Genomic DNA, 25,048 nt, shown 5'->3' on the forward strand with positions numbered 1-25,048 from the left:
GTTTCAAATTGGATGGGAGACCATGTACTAAGATTCCTGCATTGCAGGTGGTTGGACTAGATGACCCTCAGAGTCCCTTCCAACTCTGCAATTCTATGATTGTGTGATCCTATGGCTCCATAGTTGTATATGCAGTTCAGTGTGTAAACTAAGACAGATAGGCAGTACTACTAGGGTGGTCAAATATATAGGACAGGACTCCTGAACCTTTAATATTTTATTTATTAAAATGTTTAAGGCTTGCCCTTTTACTTTTTCTTCTTCCTATCATCATCATCAACAACAACAACAATTATTTATACCCTACCCATCTGACTGGGTTACCCCAACCACTCTGGGCAGCTTCCAACAAAATATAAAGGGACAAAATAAAAGCTTCCCAAAACAGTCATCTAATTGTCTAACTCTCTGACATCTGACAGGAAGCAGTTCCACAGGGCAGAGGCAACTACCCTATGCAATATGCCCAGAAGTTCTGATGGATTTGTAATGTGTATCAAACTAACTTAAAAATGTATACACAGTAACTTAAAAATACATATTTAAATTGCACTCTAAAGGATGGGAAGAAGGATTTTTTTAATCAGGGGCAATCAAATTACCAAATATAGCATATTTTACAAGAAATCAGTGATTATATCATTTCTAGTAAAAAGGAAGCTAAAGAACTATATAAAGCATATAAACATCACATAGTTGGTAATTAATATGTTGATTATCAAGTATTATGTTGATTATCAAGTACTATCAACTACAGATGTATATATTTTTACACTTAACTGAGCCCTCCTTGGAGCTTAAATGTTAATTTTAAATCATCGTAAAGTTCAGAAGAATTATCATAGAAACAAATTTATATTTGTCCATGTAGATAAAGCACAAATCATGCGTAGAAAGAAAAATCTCAAAAAGAATCAAACAGCCCTATATGTAGTTCATATGTCCTACATGTTATAATTGCTTGGTGACATATTCCAAATTCCCCAAGGACAGAAATGTCAATACGAGTACAATTTCTAAGGTAATTCAGATGGAATTAATACTTACAGACGCTTCAGTTCCGAAAGTCCATAGAAGGCCCCAGGCTCAATAGTACTAATCAAGTTATTCTTCAGATCTCTGGAGATACACAATAGCAAAAGCAATTAATTATCAGTTTACATACAGCTTTTAGTCTCAAACACAAGCAGAAAAAGAAGATGGGTGAAGGCTGAGAATTCTTTAGGATTTATTGAAGGTAATAATAAGGAGGGAGGACATTAGAATAAAACAATATAGTTGGGGGTATTATTTTTTGGGGGGGCTGAACATAAATTGAGGGGAAGGGGAGATAAGAGGGGGGAAACTTTACTTTTGTTTATTTCCACCACCCAAGTTAAAAGTCCCAATTAAAATGTACAGCTTTACCAGCTGTAGGGAAAATGCATTATTAAGATAGTCCATGAAAGGCAGTGAAATAATGACAGAAAGTCTACATATTGATTTGCTTCCTGATCACGCACAACTTAATGATGTCTATGTGCACTTGCATGCTCAGGAAGTAGTACACTGGGCTGCAAGTGAGCATATGTATCACTAAGAGGATGTACAAATCTCAGGAGACTCACAAAGGCACACACTTGGATAGAGTTGAAGAACTACATAGGTTTTCCACCTTTGATCTCCAGAAACAGATGCAGAAATGTTTCATTGGCCCTAATGACCTTGCATACTACCAACATTGAACTTTGTGTTTGAATCAATGGTATCTGCCATTGCAGGTTGCTTCCTCTCTCTCTCTCTCTCTCTCTCTCTCTCTCTCTCTCTCTATCTCTCTGCTTCTGTAAAAGACAGATTTCAAGATGACTCGGCCAACTAAGACATTAAGGAAAACTGCATGGTACACCCCACTCTAACATAGCATCAGTACAGGCTTCAGCTGGCTGGGCTGCACATTTGAATGCTCATACTGTACATAATAGTGTGTGTGTGTGTGTGTGTGAGAGAGAGAGAGAGAGAGAGAGAGAGAGAGAGAGAGAGAGAAACTACCATGTAGCAGGAAAGCTAGACATAACTTTACTCCCTGACATGCACACATGCATGTAACATTCAAATATATGATCTCCCACAGTCCTTCTTGCATATTTTATTCTGCTTTTAATATTCTGTTGGGAGCCACCCAGAGTGGCTGGGGATATCTAGCCAGATGGGGTATGTATGTATGTATGAATGAATGAATGAATGAATGAATGAATTTAAAATAAAATAAAATAATTATATCAGTTCACATAAGCAGCAGTGGCTGGAGTGGTGGTGCTGCAGAACTGCCCTCTTAACACTAGCATTGCTGCAGTTCACCAGTAAAGTGCTGAGGATGCAATGCTGGACTGGTTCTCTCTGTGTATCTGTACCCAACCTGCTCTGCCCTGCCCTGCCCCATCCCAGTGCCATCAAGGTAAGCTACAGTGATGCCAGAGCCAGGAGGGCAGCTCTGCCCCACCACACCAGTTGCTACTGCACATGCACATTTTTGCTTCACCGTGTCGGTGTAGTCTTTTGAGTGGCTCCCAGTTATAGGAAAAGCAGATCCAGCTTGTGAAAGGTAACTTCCCAATTACAAAAGCCACTATTATGGTCTTAAGTACCTAGGACAGGTGAGATAACACAGGTGCACATCATAATGTGATTTTACAACTACAGTGGTACCTCGGGTTAAGTACAGTGGTGCCCCGCAAGACGAATGCCTCGCAAGACGGAAAACCCGCTAGACGAAAGGGTTTTCCGTTTGCGATGCATTTTGCAAGACAAATTTCCCTATGGGCTTGCTTCGCAAGACGAAAACGTCTTGCGAGTCTCGCCATTTCCCCCCCCCCCCCGCTTTCCCCCCCTTTTTCTAAGCCGCTAAGCCGCTAAGAGCCTTTTAGCAGCTAAGCCGCTAAGCCTTTAATAGCCGCTAAACCGCTAAACCGCTAATAGCGCTAATCCGCTTAGCCGCTAATGGGGTTGCTTCGCAAGACGAAAAAACCGCTAGACGAAGAGAATCGCGGAACGGATTCTTTTCGTCTTGCGAGGCACCACTGTACTTAATTCGTTCCGGAGGTCCGTTCTTAACCTGAAACTGTTCTTAACCTAAAGCACCACTTTAGCTAATGGGGCCTCCCGCTGCCGCCGTGCCACTGGAGCACGATTTCTGTTCTCATCCTGAAGCAAAATTCTTAACCTAAAGCACTATTTCTGGGTTAGCGGAGTCTGTAACCTGAAGCGTATGTAACCTGAAGCTTATGTAACCTGAGGTACCACTGTAGTGAGAAAGAAGCTATTTTGTCAAGGGCCAACTTTCACCTAGAGGTCAGAGTAAAACAAATCCTGTTTTTGGACAAGGCCTGAAGAGAAAAACCAATTTGTCTCAACTCAATCCACAAGCGAGTATGTTGAACCTCTTACTGTAATCTAATTCAGTCATTGCAGTCTTAATTTGAATTTCTTTTGTTCCAGAATGGTGACTCTAGAGCAGGCTTCCTCAAACTCGGCCCTCCAGATGTTTTGAGACTACAATTCCCATCATTCCTTACCACTGGTCCTGCTAGTTAGGGATCATGGGAGTTGTAGGCCAAAAAACATCTGGAGAGCCAAAAAACATCTGGAGGAAGCCTGCTCTAGAGTCTCTCCAAAGGCTGAAATGTCTCCTCACTGTCAGATTGTGCCCATTTATTCTTATGGGAGAGGCTCTAGCATCCCCGTCGAAACCGTTCCCACCCGCCTCTTCGGGGCTCCCCTCCTGCCAGCATGGTGTAGTGGTTAAGAGCAGTGGACTCGTAATCTGGTGAACTGGGTTCGCGTCCCCGCTCCTCCACATGCAGCTGCTGGGTGACCTTGGGCCAGTCACACTTCTCTGAAGTCTCTCAGCCTCACTCATCTCACAGAGTGTTTGTTGTGGGGGAGGAAGGGAAAGGAGAATGTTAGCCGCTTTGAGACTCCTTAGGGTAGTGATAAAGCGGGATATCAAACTCTTCTTCCTCCTGCCATGCACAGGAGGCTTGGGAGGTAATATGCATGCCTGGGCCACGCAACTGAGCGAAGGAGAGCGCTTTCGCAACTGAGCGAAAGAGGGAGGAGAAGGAGGGCAAAAGCAAGCTGGCTGTGTGACTGAGAAAGTGAGCGCAGCACAAGGGAAAGGAGGAGGAGCCTTACGTGTGCCTCCTTTCATTTCGTTCCCATCCCCAAAAAGGCCTCCGCTCCCAAAGAGGGGGCACGAGGGGACGGTTGCCGTGCACTGCGCTCACTCAGCCGCCCAGTTTAGAGAAGCGCGCACACACACACACAAACCCAACCTCACAACACCACCAGCGAGCAACTATTGTGTCACCCAGGACGCAGGAGCGCTGTGCGTACATGGGGCGAGTGGATTCTAGGAAAACAAGAAGCCGCCGGCAAAGCCACGCAGCTCCTGCACTCGCTGAGTGCCCCTGAGAGGCTGGCGCTATGGCGCAATGCACCACTAAGCCCTATGGGAAAGTCGGCTCTGCTAATGGCACACAATGCTCATACTTAGTATGGTTGACAGCTCGCTTCATGTGACTGTGCAAGATTAAGTTTCTTGTTCTACTAGAATTAGATGGACTTTGCACAAAACATCTTTGACAACGCAGAGGACAAATAATGCACTTGTATTGTGACTTTGTTTTTCCATGGGATGAACTTCCCCACCCCAAATACTCATGCTTTGCTCACCATTAATTCCTTCTTTCTTTAAGCTTATATCACACTTCAGTGCCTGCCATTTGCCAGAGAATTGTATCACATCTGTAATTAACAGAAAGGTCCATCTCCTTCTCTTCAGCTGGTAACCAAGAAAGTCATGCATGTACAAGTTCTTAGTTACACATTCTTCTAATGACCAGCCACGGAGGAAAAAGTCAAAGGATGAGGCGCCAATAGTTGCTGGTCTCTCAGCTGTGCCAATGGGATGTGCCCTACATCTCTCCTGTCCTCTGCTGCAACACTGTAGCTTCAGATGGACTCATGTCATCTGTAAGATGTCACACATATGTCGAACTCACGTGGTTCACTAGATAGACTCCCTGATCTTGAATGGTGAAGGAGAAGTTAGAAGGCTTCATCCCCACCATTGCGAATGCAGAATGAAAGAAAATGTTTACTTAAACAATCTGCTGCCTTTCCTTGCACCCTAATCTCAAGCAGCATTGTGAAAATGTGCAGTGTGAAAAAACACACACACAAAAAAAATTAGTACCAAGCAAATTTGAAATGGGTCCAGTGCTGACTGCAATTTCCAACCCAATTATGAAATGGACAGTGGTATAATTGTGCATTTCTGCAATAAATAGAGATAAATTAAAATGCACTAGTGTGTGTGTGTGTGTGTGTGTGTGTGTGTGTATACAGTGGTACTTCTGGTTACATACTTAATTCATTCCAGAGGTCCGTTCTTAACCTGAAACTGTTCTTAACCTGAAGCACCACTTTAGGTAATGGGGCCTCCTGCTGTTGCCGCGCCGCCGCGCGATTTCTGTTCTCATTCTGAAGCAAAGTTCTTAATCCGAGGTATTATTTCTGGGTTAGCGGAGTCTGTAACCTGAAGCATATGTCACCTGAAACGTATGTAACCCGAGGTACCACTGTATAAATATATAGTGTGTATATAAAATAAACACTGAATTCATGTTTAACATTAACCTTTTAGACACGCAATATCATGCAGTATAAATTAGGAAGATTTACTAGCAGAACTTTTCCATTATGCTCCTTTACACTTTGGACTGTCTTCACGCTCTTACCATAGCTTTACCTCATGTAAACTTCCAAAAAAACCCCAAAAACAACAACCTGAAAATGTTCCTGACAAGTTATATATGCAACATTTCAGTAACTCTGGCATTTGAGACAGCTTCCCTTCTTTTCCAGCCTCTCTGAGGGGAAAACAGTGTAAAGCTTCTGAGAGAATAGAACTGGGAGGCTGAAAATTCAGATGAGAAATGAGAACTTAGTGGCATTACACATGCTTGCACCCTCAGCAGTTGCACACGCAATCATAGAATAGCACAGGTTTCACCATAGATCCATGGTGTGCTAACAGGGTAAGTGCAATCGTATTTGATTGAGAAGCCAGACATATACAATTCAGTGTTGGTATGTTGTTATTTCTCTCTTGGCAATACTTTTAAATCAGGTCTGAAGTCCCTAACAAAAGAGAGTTTCTCATACTGTCACTAGTCACATTAGTTGTTGGAATCTAACTACAAGTTGCCAAGCCATTATGGCCAATCGTCTGAGTTGATGGGAAATGTAGCTCAACACCAGGTTGGCTGCCCCTGATTTATATCAAATGATATGATTAGTTGATCCCTTAAAATACTTGCATTCAGCGTTCTAATAACATTTTACTGTACACCAACAATGGTTTGTTTGCTTAAAAATAATTTGGTGAAGTTATTATACCCAACTGCCCAGTCTTCTTCCATTCATGTAGGCTGCTTTGGGGGTTGTTTTGCTTAATCAACATTTGCCCTATGCCCAGCATGGATCTGTTTTCTAAATAAAGACACACACCACCATTTAATTTTATAAAATGATACCAGTAATCCCCAACAGGTGATGGCAGGAACAGAGCTGTAGTTTTTGAACAAAGTTGAAAAAATGCTGTGGCCGTTTAATAACCTCTTTAAAACAGAGGGCAGACAACACAAGTGTTCTTTGTTTACTTAGCAGTAATCCTTGTAATTAAAATACTTGCCTACAAAAGCAAAGATTTAAAATGAGCACCAAGAAAAATCTCAGTAATTTATCCAGAATTTCCTACAACCTAGGTCAGCATGACAGCTCCCAGGCTTCACTGCAGCAACACAAATGGAAGTTTGTGCCATGGCAACGTATGGAGTACCTTATATATCCAAAATATATAAAAACCCTTAATTGCATGAGAGAATCAGCTCATGAAGACAATTATTTATTTTTATACCATTCATTAAGTAGATTTATATCTTGTTTGGCCACCAACAATTTAAAAGGGGCAGGGGAATCCATTTCCAAAATACAAACCAAAACATAACTGGTTGGATCCAGATTTAGTTGTGCATATCCCATTTATTTCAAAAGGGCTTAAGGCAGTCATAATCATAATAGAAAGAGTACCGTTGGATGATGTCATCAGGAAGGGACAGCTTTGTTTAGAGTTAATTGAAATAAAGCTATTGAACAAGTCTCAGCTTAAAGGTTCCTGTGCGTCTCCTTCCCAACTTCCGCAGATGAAACAACCTGGGTTATCAGGTTGTTCAAAACCTAGGTTCACGGTTTGTTTCCTCAAAACAAACCATTATTGGGGGGGGGGTTCTTGGCTTACTGCTCATGGCTGGTTTGGGGAAAACAAACCACAAGTCCAGGATCAAATGACATAACAAGTCAGACTCTGGCTTTTTTGTTTAACTGAAGTTTAGGAGTCAGGGTGGAATACCCTGGGAACTTCTGAGCAGCACCATGCTGATTGTTCACATAAAACAAAAAGTTGGTTTTAAACTATGTTTAAATGTGTTGTGCAAACTGGGCCAAAAATGGCAGAAGGCAAACCTCCCAGGGCAAGGAATTACCATATTTTTCGTCCCTTAGGACGCACCGGCCCATAGGACGCACCTAGGTTTTTTTTGGGGGGGGAAACCAGGTTGGGGAATCCAAACCAGGTCGGGGAACAGCGGTATGGCGGCGCTGCACCTCCCCGCTGTCCCCCGAGCTTGTGGCACTGGTGCTGGGAAGAAGCGCACTTCTCCCCAGCGCCAGCCTCCAAACCAGGTCGAGGAACAGCGGGATGGCGGCGCTGCGCCTCCCCGCTGTCCCCCGAGCTTGTGGGGCTGCCCGATGTCTGCCCAAAGTGCGGGGCGCTCTACTTCAGCGCTCCCCGCAGCAGGCTGCTATTCACAGCCTAGGGAGCCCTGTGGGGCGCTCTGCTTCAGGGTGCCCGTGCGCCGGGCAGCAGGCTGCTATCTGCAGCCTAGGGAGACCTGCGGTGCGCACCGACCCCTCTCGCTCTCCAAGCTTCAGCGAAAGCCTGTATTCGCCCCATAGGATGCACACAGATTTCCCCTTCATTTTTGGAGGGGAAAAAGTGCATCCTATAGGGCGAAAAATACGGTAATTCCAAAGTCTGGGTGTAGCACAGTGGGTGAGGAGGAAAGGAAGAGAAAATGGGGAGCTACACAGGCGCAGAATTAATATTTTAATAACATGAAGAATAAGATATCTGAACAAATAAGGAATGAAATGTGACAATCCCATTGCACTCGAAGTATCACTCTTCTGCAGGGAATCAGCAGAAAATTATGATAATGTAAACATTGTAGCAGAATAAGAACTACACAGTACGGGCAACACTAAACAACTGCAAAATGTCAACACTCCAAGATGTATTGAGGACAAAAACATAACAAAATATCACATATCTATTCACCTACAACTATTCTCCTGTTAAAAAAGGAAGGGAGGAAACAAGCTTTCTCCATAGAGACTTAGCACAGAGTAGGATAAAAAAAATCCTCAGTTTCTGCTAAATACATACCTTAGCTGATGCTGGGACTAGTCACTGCTGCTTCTATCAAACACAATCTCTGGCCTCAGCAGAACACAGAGCCTGCAGATCTAAATGCCCAGGCCATATTGTATTAAGAGTAAGGTACCCTGAACCCAAACCTTTTTGGAACTTTAAAGCACAAAAACAGCATTTCAAAATGGATTTTGAAATGGACAGAAAGCCAATGAAGTCATTGTTAACAAGAAAGCCTGCCCCATCAGCTACTTGGCCTCAGCATTTTGACCCAGCTGCAGATAATGCATGCTTTTTGAAGGCAATCCCACATATAGCACATGTTAATTGTCCAAATGAGAAGTAACTAATGGCCCCAATGGTTCACCATTGCTATATCTGATGACTCAAAGAAAGGGTGCAGTTGTTGAACCAGCCATATGTAAAAGCACTTCAGGTAACATCCTGTCTCAAAGCTGAGCGCGTGAGTTCTACCAAAGTATGAGTTCAATTCTACAACAGGACTGCCTCCACATCTAAAACATGTTTTACTCCCATTCTCTGAATTACAGTCTTATAGACCATGCACACTTCTGTCTTATCTGGATTAAGTTTCAATTTATTCACCCTGTCCATTATGGATTTCAAAGCTGACTGAGGACTTCAACATCTTCCTTGGAATGTGATGGCAAGAAGATATACAGTCAAGTGTCATCAACATGCTAATGACACCATACCCTTGATCACTGGACAACCTCTCCCAGGTGTTTCATGTAGATATTAAACAGCATGGGGGACCAACGAGAACCCTGTGGGACATAATACGCTAAACAGCCAAAGTGCCAAACTGAAGTCCCTCAGAAGCATCTTCTGGAACCAATCCTCCACATAGAACCTGGACAACCATAAAATAGTGCCCCAAGTCCCATCCTAATTAGGTGATCCAGAAATGTGGTCAGTAGTATGGAAAGGTCCAGCAGAACCCACAGGAGTTCATACCTCCAACTTTTAACATAAGGCTGTAAGAACTGAAACTTTCTACAATTCATGTGGCTACAGATAAGTTTACAACTGCAAGTCTGATTATACCAAAGCACCTTGAACTGTCTGAGTTTGTTGCTCTATGACTGTGATACAAATTGTGCAGCTGCCAAACATTCTACCATAACATCCAACAGAAGTAGGTGTCAGTCATTATGAGAGAAGCAGCACAAGCAGGTTTGTTCAGAAGTAAGTCTCACTGAGTTCAACAGGGCTCACTTCCTGAAAGCATACTGAGGACTGCATCCAAAGTCATGGTTCCCTTGTCATTCTCTGTGTTAATTCTATTCACACTTGCCTTTCCTCCTCTGCTGCAACTACTAAAAATGAAAAATAAAATAAAATACAGAACAAGAGCTTTAAGAACTACCTAAGACCCAGATAGAAGAATAATTCTTAGACCGCCTGGTAGGGATACACAGCATGAACAAATTACAAAGCCTATACATAACATCCCTATTGTTTTCTAACAAGGCAATTGGAGCAGTCTTCAGATGGAGTAACAATTTGAAGTACAATAAATGTCCAAGCTCTGCACATACAGACATCCACACCCGTATTTATGCTGCCAGAAAACTCTTACATTTTCTTGCGTAATGCAGAATTATCCATGCTTGTTGAACTCCAGAGAAGAATAGTGTAGCCTGTTTGTGGATACTGTGATCTCTATCTTATCCTTTCGAGAATCTGTGCTTCAACCTTAACCAGCATTCAGTTTTATTTTCTTTTGGCAGTCCCTTGTTATTCACCAGATGTAAATATAATTCTAGCCTAGTTCTCAGAACTTTCAAATTGCTGTAACTGTGTAACCAGCTGTAGCTTTGTCCAGAATAGCATGTTCAGCCAACCTTTGTGGAAAACCTCCAGCCACTCGGGAAAAGAACTTTTGCCTTCTGACTCTATTAATCCTCCAAGTTATCAGAAAGACCATATTCCCTCATATGATCCTGTCTGGGTTTCTGAGAACTTCAGGCGAGGCCCTTCTTTTGGTCCCACCACCCTCACCGGAATGCTTGGTAGGGATATGGCAGAGGGCCTTCTCAGTGGCTGCAACGAGACTTTGAAACTCCCTCCCCAAAGAAGCTTGACTGGCTCCCTCCTTGCTGTCCTTCTGCCAGCAGAAGGCCTTCTTGTTTCAACAGGCTTTGGGGAACTGACTGCTTTTAATGAAAGGGCTTGTGCTGTGCTTTTTTTTATTGTAATTACTGTTATGGTTTTTGTGTGTGTAGTTTTTTTTTGACGAAACAAATATTAACAGTTTCAGCATAACAAATTATCCAAACAAATCATCTTCCTTGTTCCCCCCCCATTTTTCCCCTCCCACCTCCCCAACAAACCCTCCCTCCCCCTACGACTTCCCTCAGCTACCCTCTCTGATTTCTCATCCAATATTAACTTCTGCATATTCTAAAACTGTATACATCCTTATATTATCTATCTTCTATGTTATCCCTCAATAAATTTGTGTATGTTTATTCAAAACCTGCCAGGGAATTCATTTTGTTGTTGTTTTTAAATATTTTGTGAAAGGTTCCCATTCTTCTTTGAAGTCACGGTTGTCCTTGTCTCATAGTTTGCATGTCAATTTCGCCAGTTCTGCATAGTTCATTAATTTCTCTTGCCACTGTTCTTTTGTCAGGGTTTCCTCAGTCTTCCATCCTTGTGCAATCAAGACTCTTGTTATGGTTTTAATAGGTTTTATATACATATATAGCTTTAGTTCCATCAGTGTTTAATTGTTTTTTTATTTTATTTTTCTATGTTCTTAACAGTTCTTATTTTCATCAGGGAGAAAGGCGGGGCACAAACAAAGAAGTGCTCAGGATGGAAGTCTTTTCATTGAGGGAAAAATAGGTAAAGGTAAAGGGATCCCTGACCATTTGGTCCAGTTATGACTGACTCTGGGGTTGTGGTGCTCATCTCACTTTATTGGCTGAGGGAGCCGGCGTACAGCTTCCGGGTCATGTGGCCAGCATGACTAAGCTGCTTCTGGCAAACCAGAGCAGCGCATGGAAACGCTGTCTGCCTTCCTGCCAGAGTGGTACCTATTTATCTACTTGCACTTTGATGTGCTTTCGAACTGCTAGGTTGGCAGAAGCAGGGACCGAGCAATGGGAGCTCACCCCATCGTGGGGATTCGAACCGCCGACCTCTGGATCGGCAAGTCCTAGGCTCTGTGGTTTAACCCACAGCACCACACTAAAAGAGATTTCCAGTTAGTCTTCACTGCCCCTCCTAGTAGGTACTCGGCAGGAGAAAAGTCTGGTCACCCTTCTGCTCCTCCCTATACATCAAGGAAGCAACAGATTGTCCAAATGTGGAAACACCTCTATACTGAGTTCCCTGGAAGGAACCTTGAGCTTTGAATCTGATTTATTTACTCAGGAACTGACTACATAAGAAGCATCCAAAGCCAAAGGGCCAGAAAACTGCAAGTGAAAGCCATAACAGAGCCCACTTATGCTTCTAGTGCATGTCATCTGTTTAACCTTTTGTACTACACAGACTTCTGCAGTACGCCAGCTGGAATAAAACTATGCATGCATCAAGACTTGGCTATTGGAAGGGCTCGACTCTCTTTTTTAACATCGTGTTTAGCTGCGCCAGCAATGCTTGCCAAATATGGACATGAACTGTTATACATATTTTCTTAGTATCGCAAAATATTCAAGGAAACAAATCTTGGCGAATTTCGCAACGAGTTGATTTATTGCTATGAAAGGTAATTTTAAAAGCACTATGTGCTTATAGGGTGTGGGGAGAAGGATGATGTTAAGCTATTATGACCAGGAACAGAAAACCTTTAACAGAAAACAGAAAAAGAGTTACTCGGATCCAAAATGCATCTGGAAAAATTGTCCACTGTGCCTCATCAAGGCCAAAGTAGGACATCTGGCTTCTTGATTTTTCAAATTATTTTTAATCTCACAGGACATTTGACCGAACACTGTTCCCAGAAAATCGCAGATTATATCCTGCCCACAGCCTTGGCACTGGATGGATGAACACGTTCTGATGATGACCATTGTACAGTAATGCGACAGGCATTTAACTCAACAAGCTTTCTCTATCTAAATTCCTTTGCAGAGAGAGAAAGATGCCAAGAGTTATGACAGATCCTTTCTGGTTTTATGTTCTATTTCATCATAACATCCTATGCTTTTAGTATATTTATTCTTTTTTAAAAGAACACATGTGCACTTGCACAGATACATACAGGTGGGCAGACATTTCATAGTAAATCTTAAAACTGTTTTGGAATAATCTGAATGTCCCTTAAAAGCTTTTCTGTGCAGTTAAATAAGGAAACTAAAGCAATTTATCCACATATTTTACATGTTCCATCCCGAAAAACAACTGCTGAGCTTGGCAATAAAAATTAGTAATGTTTGGTACTAATTACACCAAGCAGCAGCAAAGAGAGGCTGGGCCACACACAGAGCACTGGCTGTGGCCAAGCAGAGAGAGAGAGAAGCTGAACCATTTTACAGAGCCATTTCATATAATATAACACATTCTTTATAAAAATAAAAATCCCAAAATAACTAACACTTATGGTTTAGTATCATTTTGGCAGAGATTTCTAAGCCGAGTACCAATGATGTATCATTTGTGGTGTGGGTGTACACATCTGGCTGCATGACCTGAAAATAAATCAAAACCAAACTACTGTTATAATCCAAACTACATTAAGTCAAGCCATGCTATAACAATTACACTGTTTATATCAAGGTTGCAAAGCCACTGCCAGAACCATTATTGGAAAGTTAGATCTCTATTGCAGTTTTATTATTGTTACTGGAAAGATAACAGTACCACAATTTTAATTAAATATATTGTTGCACGCCATCCCAATCTCTAAACAGTGCAAGATTTTAGGGTTCCCAGTCACCTAGAATTCGTGTTTCCTTTTGGAAATGAGGCATAGCAGAGACCGTGGTGTCTCTATGATTTATGGTTTATGATTTATGGTATATATAACCTGAGCTTACGATAGTGGGGTTCACAGCATTAACTCTCCAAGAAGGTCTTGCTTCTTCCATAGGTGCAACCTAAAATAGGATTCAAGCAGAAATCCAGCATTGTGCTGTGTCTCTCTAGTTCACATTGCAACAACTCTATCTTGCTAAGCCTTGACTTTATCTGTTGAGGGAAGGAAGGGTCCGGTCCATTTGCCTTCTCAGACAAAGTCCCTTGATCTTTTGTTCTTCACTCAGGCTATCATTTCACCAGGAACCTCAGCTTGGCGTAATTAGCTTTTGATACTTGCCGATTCCAGGCAATTAGATGTGTCTAGTACACATGAGTCTTGCAGCCAGAGTTCTAACACATGGAACCTTGATTAAATTCTAGCACTTCTGGAATTTAGAAGTGTCTAGCATCCACAAACTCATAACACTAGATAGTGGTGGTGCTGGAGCAAAGAAGAAGAAACAACTTTGTTGTAACCAATTATTCTTGGATTTTAAAAAGTGTTCCAGGAACTCCTTATGATCTTAAGGCAGAGTGAAAATTCTGGGTTGCACTAATATGTGGATTTTAAAGAAAGCTGAGGAATCTGACCTCTTGGTGATTCAGATAAACTTCGCTGGCACTTCACAATACCTTGTGCGAACCTGATTTAAGGCAAACAAGTTACTTTGACTCTTCTCTAAAGTTGATCTCAAGAGTCTAAATTCATTGTTTCTCTTGGGGATGATACAGCGCAGGCAGCTCTGAAAATAACTCGCTGCAACAAAATCTACTACTGTTGCCAGAGATCTCAATAATTGATGCTATGCTATCCTCAGAGATTTCGTTCTTTCTTGGTAGGCTGTTTTCATTTCAGCTGATGCTCAGAACTGGGGAAAATAAAACTGTTTAGAAACAAAGGTCTAAATCAGATTGGAGTTAAAAGGGGAAATGAAATGCTGGAAACTATCTTAAGCAACCTGAAACACCTCCTTTTTTTCCTTTTCCTTTTTGCTTTGGTAGTTAGGATGTCCTGGCTGAGACCCACAAACCTCAACCTATTTGATTTTGGGCTACTTAGACAAAATTCCTCAGGAGGGTGGATAGTGAGGGTGGAAAACCCACTGTGTTGAATAACAATGGAATAGACAGAGCTCAACCTGGTTCATAGTCTTGACTTGAGCATAAAGTGTTATAATGAATGGCTATCTGATTCTCTCTGAAAATTTCCAAACTAGGAAATTCCATGGCCTACTTAAGAGATGTTTCTTTCACTGCTGGCCTGCTTTTGCAGTTAAATCCCAATGCATATAGTCAAAGCATTTTTTAAAAATGCCATCATATGCATATTCCTAAATCTCAAATACTGCTGTTTAACTGGTTACATTTCTGAAGTCTGTTTCCCATTTGTACAGCATGTAGTGCTCATAAGTCCACCCTCACCCCTCCTCTTTGGCTGATAAGTGGTGGGAAAGGGCAGCTCTCGAACAATGACCTTCCATATCTGGCTTCCACTCAATGCACACTAACCCCATTCTCCCCCAGTTTCACTACACTGTTACAGCTCATTAAATTCCATTGAAGGATGAGAACTCTGATGTGCCACTAGATGCACACAGTTTGTGTTTACTAGTTGAAACACTGTATGCAGTGTTGCTTACAACACTGTCCTCTAACGCAGAAGCTATCGTGCTGGCTACCTCCGACAATTTATCTATTCATATCGTGCTGGAACAGTGGCTGCTTTAAAACCATTGCTGCCTGTGCTAATGGGGGGGAGGAGGAATATTAAAAACCATCACAGTGAAATCTTTGCTGCCATGAAGGGGTCATTGATCCAAGAGACAAACAACCTAGTGTTGATGATTTAACAAAACATTTTTCACAGAGATTACATGCTCATCCATCAACTTACAATATTTTTCCCATTACCAAAATAAATGACCGCTACCCCCCTCTGCTCCACAGTCCGCCAATTACAAGAATTAGCAGCTATATTGAATCGAATGCAGAAACTCTTACATTTTTATTCCAAGCAAAGGCTTTTGTAAGTGCAAAGACAGAGGGCAGGGGCAGGGGTGGCGATTCAAATTTAAAACCCAGGCACAATGTTCATATTACTGACTGGGAGGAAAAGAGAACATAGAAGCTTTGGAAGTTCCCGGCACTGACACTGTGAAAGAACCCAGTATACAGAGTGACCAGCGCTACTCTGGGGCTTGAACCTGAATGATGTCCTGCCCAGCTGGCTTTCCAAGACAAGGAGGAAGTTTATAACTTCTTCTCCGGGGTTCAGAGCCAAGTGAGGTAACTCTTTCTGGCTACAGCATGCATTGACATCCTTGACTGAGCTGACACAAGACAGACCACTATTCTACATTACAGCTATTTTGCCATTGCTGCTTCCAAACAACATCTCTGACCATTAGCTACTATGGTGACAAATCATGTCTACTTTGCCAGCTCTTCACTTACGCAAAGACCCCAAAAAGGAATGTGCCGTGCTAAATACTTAACAAAACAACAACAACACCCTGGATCGACTAAGATTAAGATTTCTAAATACAAGTGTGATGAACAGTACAAAAACAACATATATTTCACTACTTGGCAAAAAAAGAAAAAGAACTGGAAAAAGCCCACATTCACATTGGTCAGTGCAAGGTGGGGCAGGTTTTTATCTACATGCAGGACAGCAAGGGTCACACATCCCTAAAGGCGACTACTATTCACATGAGACAGAGGTGAGCTACTTTGGTTAGGAAGGAAATCTTTCACATTAATGCTCCAACTACATTCAGCAAAGTGCATAAAGCTGTAATGTTCTGTCATCTGAATGACAAGGTTCATCAATAACACTTGGCAGCTAGGGAAGGGGAATCCTGGTAAATTCAGACATCAGCTCCTGGAAGACTACTGAACATCTGTAACATGCAGATTTTTACTGAGCATTTATGTGCTGAAGCTACTTTGTTTGGAAGATCAGAACAGTGATAAATGAAATTATTTCATTATACCTACAATTTATTCTTGGTTTCACATTCCTTATCATTAAGTTATGAGTTCAGGACAATCATTTGCCATAAATTATATTGCAAGTTGATAAATATTTTTCTGCTAATAGCTTAGCTAGATTGTCATTCTGTTGATGTGATTTACAAACGCTGGAGTACAAGAAGTTTCTCTTTCATTTCTACTTTAATAACTTATTTTTATATCTGCCACAATGTTGCATATTTTGCTGTATTAAAACACAGAATTCTGTCTGTTCATCAACAAACAAATATGAGAAATGAATTTAAGTGGCATGAAGGAAATTAAACATTGTCATCTTTTCAGTGGATTATTTGTTGGTTATATTTCATATTTTTATTACCAGGCTTTTGTGATAGTACTCACCAATATGGAGTACCCACCTTTTTGCTGCCTATGGCAGCCATTTTGGCACTTTTATCAAGATTGAACATCATTTTTTTTACCAAAATAAAACCAAAACACAGTCTATTGCTGTACTGCGGGTGATGCCTTACAGAATTTCATAATCAGTTATGCACAGGTCTCCACTTTCAAAGATCCTTCAGTCTAAAATAGGCAATAGGGTAAAATAAATAAATAAAGAGAAGGAGGAGAGAGAAAGAATGTCACAAAACTGTAGAGTTGGAAAGATCATCATGGGTCATCTAGTCCAATTCCCTGCGATGCGGGGTCAGGCTTTGGTCTTTGAATTTTCAGTGGTGCCTTCTGCAAGGCCAAAATTGGGGCTCCCCCCGCTCACACACTTCTTACCTTCTATTCTGTTCAATTCACTATGCCATAGTTGCAGCACCCTGTGGCGCCCCCTAGGCTTTGCGCCCACTGCATCAGAACTAGTCACGCTGCCCCAAATTCACCTCTGGCAGGAATCTCAGCTAAAGCATCAATGTCAGATAGTCATCCAACCTATGCTTAAAAATCTCCAAGGAAGGAGAGTCCACCACCTTCTGAGGGAGTCCATTCCATGGTCAAACAGCTTATACCACCAGAAAGTCCTTCCTGATGTTTAGTCAGAATGCCCTTTCTTGATAACTTGAATCCATTTGTTCGGATCCTAGCCTCCAGAGCAGGAGAAAACAAGCTTGTTCCATCTTCCACGTGACAGCCCTTTAGATGATGGCTGTCATATCTCCTCTAAGTCTCCTCTTTTCCATACTAAACACACCCAACTCCCTCAGCCTGATAAAGCTTGGTGTCCCTTGATCACCTTGGTTGGATCCTTTTCACATGTAATACTGGAAAGCCAGGTGTCCTTCATCTTACGTATATTTGTGCAGCTGGTTATTCCCGCCTAACTGTAAAACCTTACATATGCCCCACCACCATTGAAATCAGAAGGCTAGCAAGGGAGGAACCTTGCCAAAACAACAGTTAGATGTAGTTAGCTAAGTTGAGAATTATCATAACATGGATTCAGATTCCCTTTCTTCTACAGATGAGGCCAAGGGCTCAAGATGAGGCCTCCTCACCAAAGAAAAAGCCAATAGCAGTTTTCATCATCCTGGAGACGTAATTGAAAAATAAACTATCTGTTGAAGAACAGACCATTTATCCCAAATCAGCAAGATATTGTGTATAAAATGCAACAGTAATGAACAACCATTGTGTTGGTCTTACTACTGCTCCTGATGCTAGTATCCAACTTCACTGGCGGTATCCAATGGCTGTGTGTTATCCCAGAGGATATAGGGTCATTTGGACCCATAAGAACAAACCTAGGCAACCCCATAATAACACAGCGTTAGACCATAGGATCAAACTATTATTTGTTATAGATTGTGGCTAGTATAGAAGTTTCTTTACAAATTCCTCCCATTCTTCAGCTAACAACATGTGGTAGAGGAAACTACTCTTTGTAGTCATGTTCATTCTGCTTTATTTGAGCTGCAATCACAAAGTTCAGGAATGGGAATTAATTATAGATATGTCACCTTGGCTTTTGCCCAAGTATCGCACCCCTCCACCCAACAAACCCCTTGATTCTCTCAGCAGAGTCTTTATTCCATCTAAATGTTGGTCTTAAAATAAAACTTGCAAGCAAAAATAAAATGTATCCTGTAAAATATGTTAGTTATGATTGGGATGCCAGTTAATTTTTTGGAGGAAATCATTTGAATCCAGTTAACTTTATGATCTGCTAACTATTTGATGACATACAAACACTTCACAATAGCAGCTCTCCATATAGCTAAGCTGTGAACATAATTCAAAAGTAGTATTTATGGTATTATATTTACTACAAAATTACTACTACCACAGAATAAGCTCTAACCAGCAAAGCTCTTATTATTACAAGAAAAGGTGGAATGTGTTGTGTTTATTGTTATAATCTAGGCTTTATTTCTTGATCTAATCAAAGGTGGCTTAAAAGATTTTCTGCTCATAAAAATCACTAATTACCTAAGAATGCATTAGAACTTGACAGGGCTGGGCCTTTTCTTCACTAGCAAGTCCATCTGTATCAACTTGACATGGAAATAAGATAGTAATAACATAGCTCATCCTGAGGGTTCTGGCATTTATTAAAGTAGAACTCAGAAAATTAAAATTTTATATATTCTAGTTCAGCTGCTTTATTGTTTTCTCACATTCAAGAGCAACTTATAAAAAGAGCCTTTTATTAAAACATTAGATATCATAATCTGAAATATGAACTGAGGGTTGCCTCTGACTAAGTCAGCCATAAATTTGTCCACTTATTTCAGTGGGTCTGCACTGCATATGTTTTACTTGGGTACAACCCTAAGCATGCTACAAACAATTTGCTATCTAGTCATCCTTGCAACAAAATAACTGGTGGTGTTCCTGCTCACTATTATTTTAAACATCTACCTATATTACAGTGGTACCTTGGGTTAAGTACTTAATTCGTTCTGGAGGTCTGTCCTTAACCTGAAACTGTTCTTAACCTGAAGCACCACTTTAGCTAATGGGGCCTCCCGTTGCCGCTGCGCCGCTGCTGCATGATTTCTGTTCTTATCCTGAAGCAAAGTTCTTAACCCGAGGTAATATTTCAGAAGTATATATGTTTGTAGTTTAATAATAATAAACAAACAAACAAACAAACAAATCTAACAACCCCGAAATGGACTGACAAATATCTGTAAAACCCCAGATCTTACACAATGATGATGGTGGCTGCCATGAGCCTATAAGGGAGAGGCAAAAAATGGACTGAAGAAATAAGATGTTGGAGAAATTTGTGTGAGTACATCAGTTAGGAGTTCATCCACACTGGAGTTGATTTGAAGCTACTTTGTGCCTCTATACAGTATTTTATTTTATTTTATTTTATTTTATTTATTTATTTTGCAGTGTCTGCATGACACCCAAGTGGCAGCCCATGGTTCCCCCATTTCCCTGAAAACCAGAATTTCCTAAGCCATGGATAATCTGGTAAAGGAAGAAAATCCACTATAAAATTGCATGTTATTGGGCTATGAACGTAAAGGTCTATGTGTGTGGGGGGGTATTTTTCCCTGGGTGCAGCCTATTGCCCTTACTTCCATTTTGTTCCTATTGTTTAGGATAGATAATGCAGCCCATCCTTTTACACACTGGTAGTTGCTGGTCACATTTGCAATATTGTTATTTTCAAAACAGCTTTTGTTGGGGGGGGGACTGCTCTTGCACTGCTTTGGTAGCTAATATTCAAAAGCTTCTTCATATAGCAAGAGATCTCAAACAACTCAGAGAGTTAACATTAAGCAAATTCGAAGGATGGGAGGAAAGGCCCATGGACAGACAGCAGCAGGGGCAACTAGATCAGCCCTGAGCACAGCACTACATCACAGGAACTAGAAGTGGGACTGTTGCTCTCTGTATTTTAGATCAAAAATGAAAGAAATGGACACAGTGGGAGCAAGGAGAGGTTGGTTGAAAGAAGAGAATTGGGTTTTTTCAAAGGCTCATGTTATGTACTGACAATGGGCCGCACGTGATTGGCTAATTCTGGGATTCTCCTGTAGGCCAATCAGGTTGCGGATAAACTTCCAGCTGGAGCTGGATTGGGTGGCTCCTGCGGACCAATCATACTGCTGCATTGTTCTAGGACTAATCAGACTGCTGTATTCTGGACCCTATTGTTCTAGGACCAATCAGACTGCTGCCTTTTGGATCCTCTGCTCAGTGCATATCTTTTCCTCAGCTGTGGCAGTGGCTGCTCAACATTGTGAATTTTTAAAAAATAATAATGAAAGGGTCCACAGGAGGAACTCCTGCCTTACTTTACATCAAATGAAATGGGAAGTGTTAAAAGGGAAAATGTATTCTTAATCTGATTCATGCTTCCTTTACAAATCCTGCTTTGCTTTTCTTCAAATGAAAGGGTGGGGTGGGAAACAGAATGAAAGAAGACTATGAATGGTCAACCCTTTTCCTGCCCACTTTTGGGATCAAAATGGCTGCATGTTTTACACAGAGAGAGAGAGAGCAAGGTTCTGCCATCCTCCCCCTTTGCAGTTCAGACCTTGGGCTCCTCTAAAAGCTGTTACTGTATGTTGGGGCAAAATTCTGGAGCATGAATTATATCAGGTGTGAACAACCACAGTCAAAAATTGAAGAGAGATTGAAAACCTCTCTTTCTACTCGTAGAACTGCTTTTCTTCTCATTCATGCTTTTTGCTCTGAGTGACTCCACCAGGTCACTCAGCAGTGAATGACTGTGGCCCTTGACTTTAAAAGTGTTGCCCACGCTGCAATAAACCATAAATCTAATCTGATTTTTAAAAAGAAAGAAATAAAGATTCTGCCATTCAGATCTGGTTGTCTTTAGTTAAGAGTTGGCATGTATTTCTTTAATAAGAGAGAAAATATTCTATTTATTAAATGAAGCCTCAGGCCCTTGGGAAAGTTTATTAAAAAGTTATGTTTGTAATCCTGAGTATTTATTTCACTATGAAAGCAACATATTCAGCAATAAGTCAGGTTTATTGAGAAAATAAACACAGTAGAACCATATAAATAACTGTTAGAAAAGTTCCATATGGCCTGCCAAAAGCCCCAAATGATTGGTTCATGAACTCTTCTACTGCCTGCTCTAATGGTCTGGAGTACACACACACACACACACACACACACACACACTTTAAATAAATGGGGATTATATTTCACCCACAGCTTCCATCAAGCCACAAGTTTTAGAAATGACTTCCAAACTTTTAGGGAGCTCACTATATAAAATAAATTGGTGACAAGAAGTGATTGATGGATGATCAGTACATGCATGCCTCACCCACATTTTAGTCCATGTGTGACTACCCCACAAATATAACTGCAAGATGCTGTGCATAAAGAATGGGGGGAAAGGACCTTATGAAAATGATTCTTTCTATGTATCAGATTTAAAAATCAAATCAAAACAAAGTGATGGGCACTTCAACAGTTGAAACAGGGAACAGAAAACCTTTTCAAAGGAAAAAAGTTCACTTGGGTTGCAAAGCCACTTCCACCTTAAGGAGGAGGTGATGTTGCAGGCTCTCACAACCCCTCCACGTGCTCAGGGGGTGGGTGGCCAGCCCCACACGATTGGAGGATTCCCGGTTGCATCACTGGCCAGGCCAACCAATCTGGTCGGTCTGGAGGCGTGGCTTGCCCGATAAAGGCAGGACGCAGCCAGGCGATCTCCCTCTTTCTGGCTTCCAGCTGCTCTGGTTTTCCCACCCTCCCACCCTTTAGGTTTTCATCTCTCTTGACCTTGCTATGGACTTTGATTGGTCACCATTGAGGGGCCTGGTAGGGCTTTTCCCACTTGGCAAATTGGCACCAGCCACTTGGTTTTCGCCTACCTCATAGCAAATCGTCACAACTTTGTAAGGTTTGGAGGTTAGGCATTGGAATATTTCTGGAGAAGGGAAGAGGGGAGGTAGCGCCATCAGCTGCCCCGCATATTGAAGGGTATCTCATTAAAGGATCCGGGGGGGCGTGGCCCTGTCCAAAGCATAGGGAGGTTAGGGCCTAAGGCATGACCCCTGGCGGAGCTCCTAGTTGATGTGCATCAGCAGGACTCCCCCTACTGGTGGTTAACCCTTCCCAGACTCCCTGCAGATGGGCAGGAGTCAGATATAGTCGGTTAGGTCCAATGCCTAAGCCAATACCGCTCACCATCTGTAACCAATAAAGTTGTGGCCTTTTTTAGCCCATTAACCTTAAATACTTGAGTCACGTGTCTTTATTCAACTACAGGGGCAGGGCGGGGTGGGACCTTGCTACGCTAAAAGCAGCTCTAGATTTGTTAATCTTCCCTTCCTCAATATTTTTAAAAGGTACACAATCTTTCCTACTAGGCTGATGTAACAGTTGCTAATCCACCTTTTAACAATTCTGACAAAATCGTATAAGCACAGGGGGTGGCCATTTAGGGGAACTGGGCTGTTTATCATCATTCATATATAAGGCAGTATCTCATATCCACTAGAACATTCTGGTAGCGCATTCCCACAGTTAGAACTATGAATGCAGTTCATTGGAGGTGGCAGGTTGTCAGGAAAACACAATGGTGGGTTGAGAAGCTATTACGTTTTCTAACAGTAGTTTGTTCTACCTGAGCTACAAAATCTTCACAAAGATGGTATGTGCTAGCGACAAGCTGTATTTGGAGGACATGGTTAAATTGCCCATGATTAAATATACCCAAAGATTGCATGAGCGGTCTCCTTAAACTGTAACGGTGGAGTTTGCAATTGGAGGGAAGGGGGGGAGTATTTTAGGACTGTGTTTGGCTCCAGGTGTGCAGATGAAGATCTCTGAGAAGTAGAGTGTTTATGTCCCCAACTTCTTTTTTTACAGCTTAACAACAGTATGAGTTCTGGAGATACAGCATGGCCATGGGTCAGTCCTCAACCATAATAAAGGCATTTTGGATAGAAGCTAGAGTTTTGTAGAAGAGGCAAGAGAGCAACAAACAGCATCAGACAAAGCAAGCAGCTGATTCCTTGGTTGTCTGTTAGCTTATTCAACAAATCATGGTTAAAAAAACCATGTCTTGTTGTTACATATGAACATAGTCAATGCAGTCGTCCACAAGTAGTTAACATGGTTAGTCTAACCTGTGTTTTTCCTCCCTGGTTATTTGGCTGCATTTTTGCTTTAATGAGCAATGGACACATAAGTACTTGTATAAATAAGGGAGAGGACTGAATTAACATAAAGTACATACATAAGTGGATGCTTTACTTTGGAGTCATCCATAATTCATTCTCTCAAAGTGTATGAATACCCAGCATAAATGATGCATCTTTTTTTCCTGTGAACTGGGCCACTAGTCAGAAGCTGTCAATTATATAGTATCAGCAACAGTTCAATGCACTAAATGCTGCTACTGAACAAATCTAGCCCAAATGAACAGTGTAGAAGTGTTTGCTAGATTATGTCTCACGGATGGGATAGCTGGTAAGCCTGTGAGGTTACTGGTTTATTTTTAAACTTATAAATTAACACAGAGTTCTAATGGGAAGTTTCCAAAAATGACAGAATTCTCACACGGTATTCCATTAGATATTTTATTTACATTTCTGTTTGTAAGTCTCTATGGGTCTCAAATGAATATAATTTCCCCTCTATTTATTCCTTTTAAACTAAACAGCAACCTTGGACCAAGCCAATGATAGTATTTGGAATGTTTGCAACACATTTATAGAATTTTGTTGCTTAAAACTTTCTGAAAGAAGCTGGACTTGCCAAGTAGATGCCTCATGCATTTTCCAAAAAAGTTTTCTGGAAATTTGAGAAGTGCCACAAAACTTTTTTGCTTTCAGTACATGTCCCCTGCAGCATGAGAAGCTTGGTTCATATAATTGGGTGTAAATAAGTGCTCCTTGCCTAATGAGAATATAAAGCAGAAGGCATTGTGCCCTTGGGGAAAACCAAGTGCAGCCCATTATGTACATATGGCAGCCCACCAGGGGCTTGGTAAACAAGTCACAGGACATGGCTAGTGGACTAAATTAGACTGGACAGAGGAGTGGTCAAAAGTTATGTAGAACTTCCTCACGGTCTCCTTCATTAATTTTATTAAATGTTTGTATGAAAGAGCAATCAGCTTACTACATGGTAACAAAATATTTTCACGCAAAGCATGACTTTTCAACTTTTATTCTCTCATACAGATTTCTAACATTTTCTGTAACAAACATAGAATATTTCAAAGCTGTGTAAGACAAATCTGCTGTTTTCAAAGCCATCTGGCTATTTTTAACTTTCCTTCCAGCTTTCTGTCATGAGATAGAAGATTTTTTAAACTGAAGACAATTCATCAAACCATCAGAGCAGGAAACAACAGTGCATTTTCTTAAAAGTAGCAACTTCCTTAAAATGTGACAAGAATTACTGGAATCTAGTGGGGGGGGGAGAATCAATTACTACAGTAAGATGGTGAATGGTTTTACAACTATATGAACATATTCTGAATTACATGCTGCTATTCCAGATGGCCATTTACTGACACTTAAATTGGAATGAAGTGGCTATGTGGTCATTATCTGTCACTACTTTCATGATGATTAAACATCTACCATT

General features: G+C 41.3%; 1 protein-coding gene across 1 annotated transcript in view; it reads right to left on the minus strand.

Moving 5' to 3' along the window:
• ADGRA1 (adhesion G protein-coupled receptor A1) overlaps positions 1 to 25,048 on the minus strand; it is a 310,291-nt gene that overhangs the window by 211,000 nt on the left and 74,243 nt on the right. The window contains exon 3 of the mRNA XM_053388799.1: positions 1,048 to 1,119. Within this exon, the coding sequence (XP_053244774.1) occupies positions 1,048 to 1,119 (72 nt within the window). The remainder of the gene's footprint in view (positions 1 to 1,047; positions 1,120 to 25,048) is intronic.

The sequence above is a fragment of the Podarcis raffonei genome, chromosome 5 (genome assembly GCF_027172205.1).
Source record: "Podarcis raffonei isolate rPodRaf1 chromosome 5, rPodRaf1.pri, whole genome shotgun sequence".
Lineage (NCBI taxonomy): Eukaryota > Metazoa > Chordata > Lepidosauria > Squamata > Lacertidae > Podarcis > Podarcis raffonei.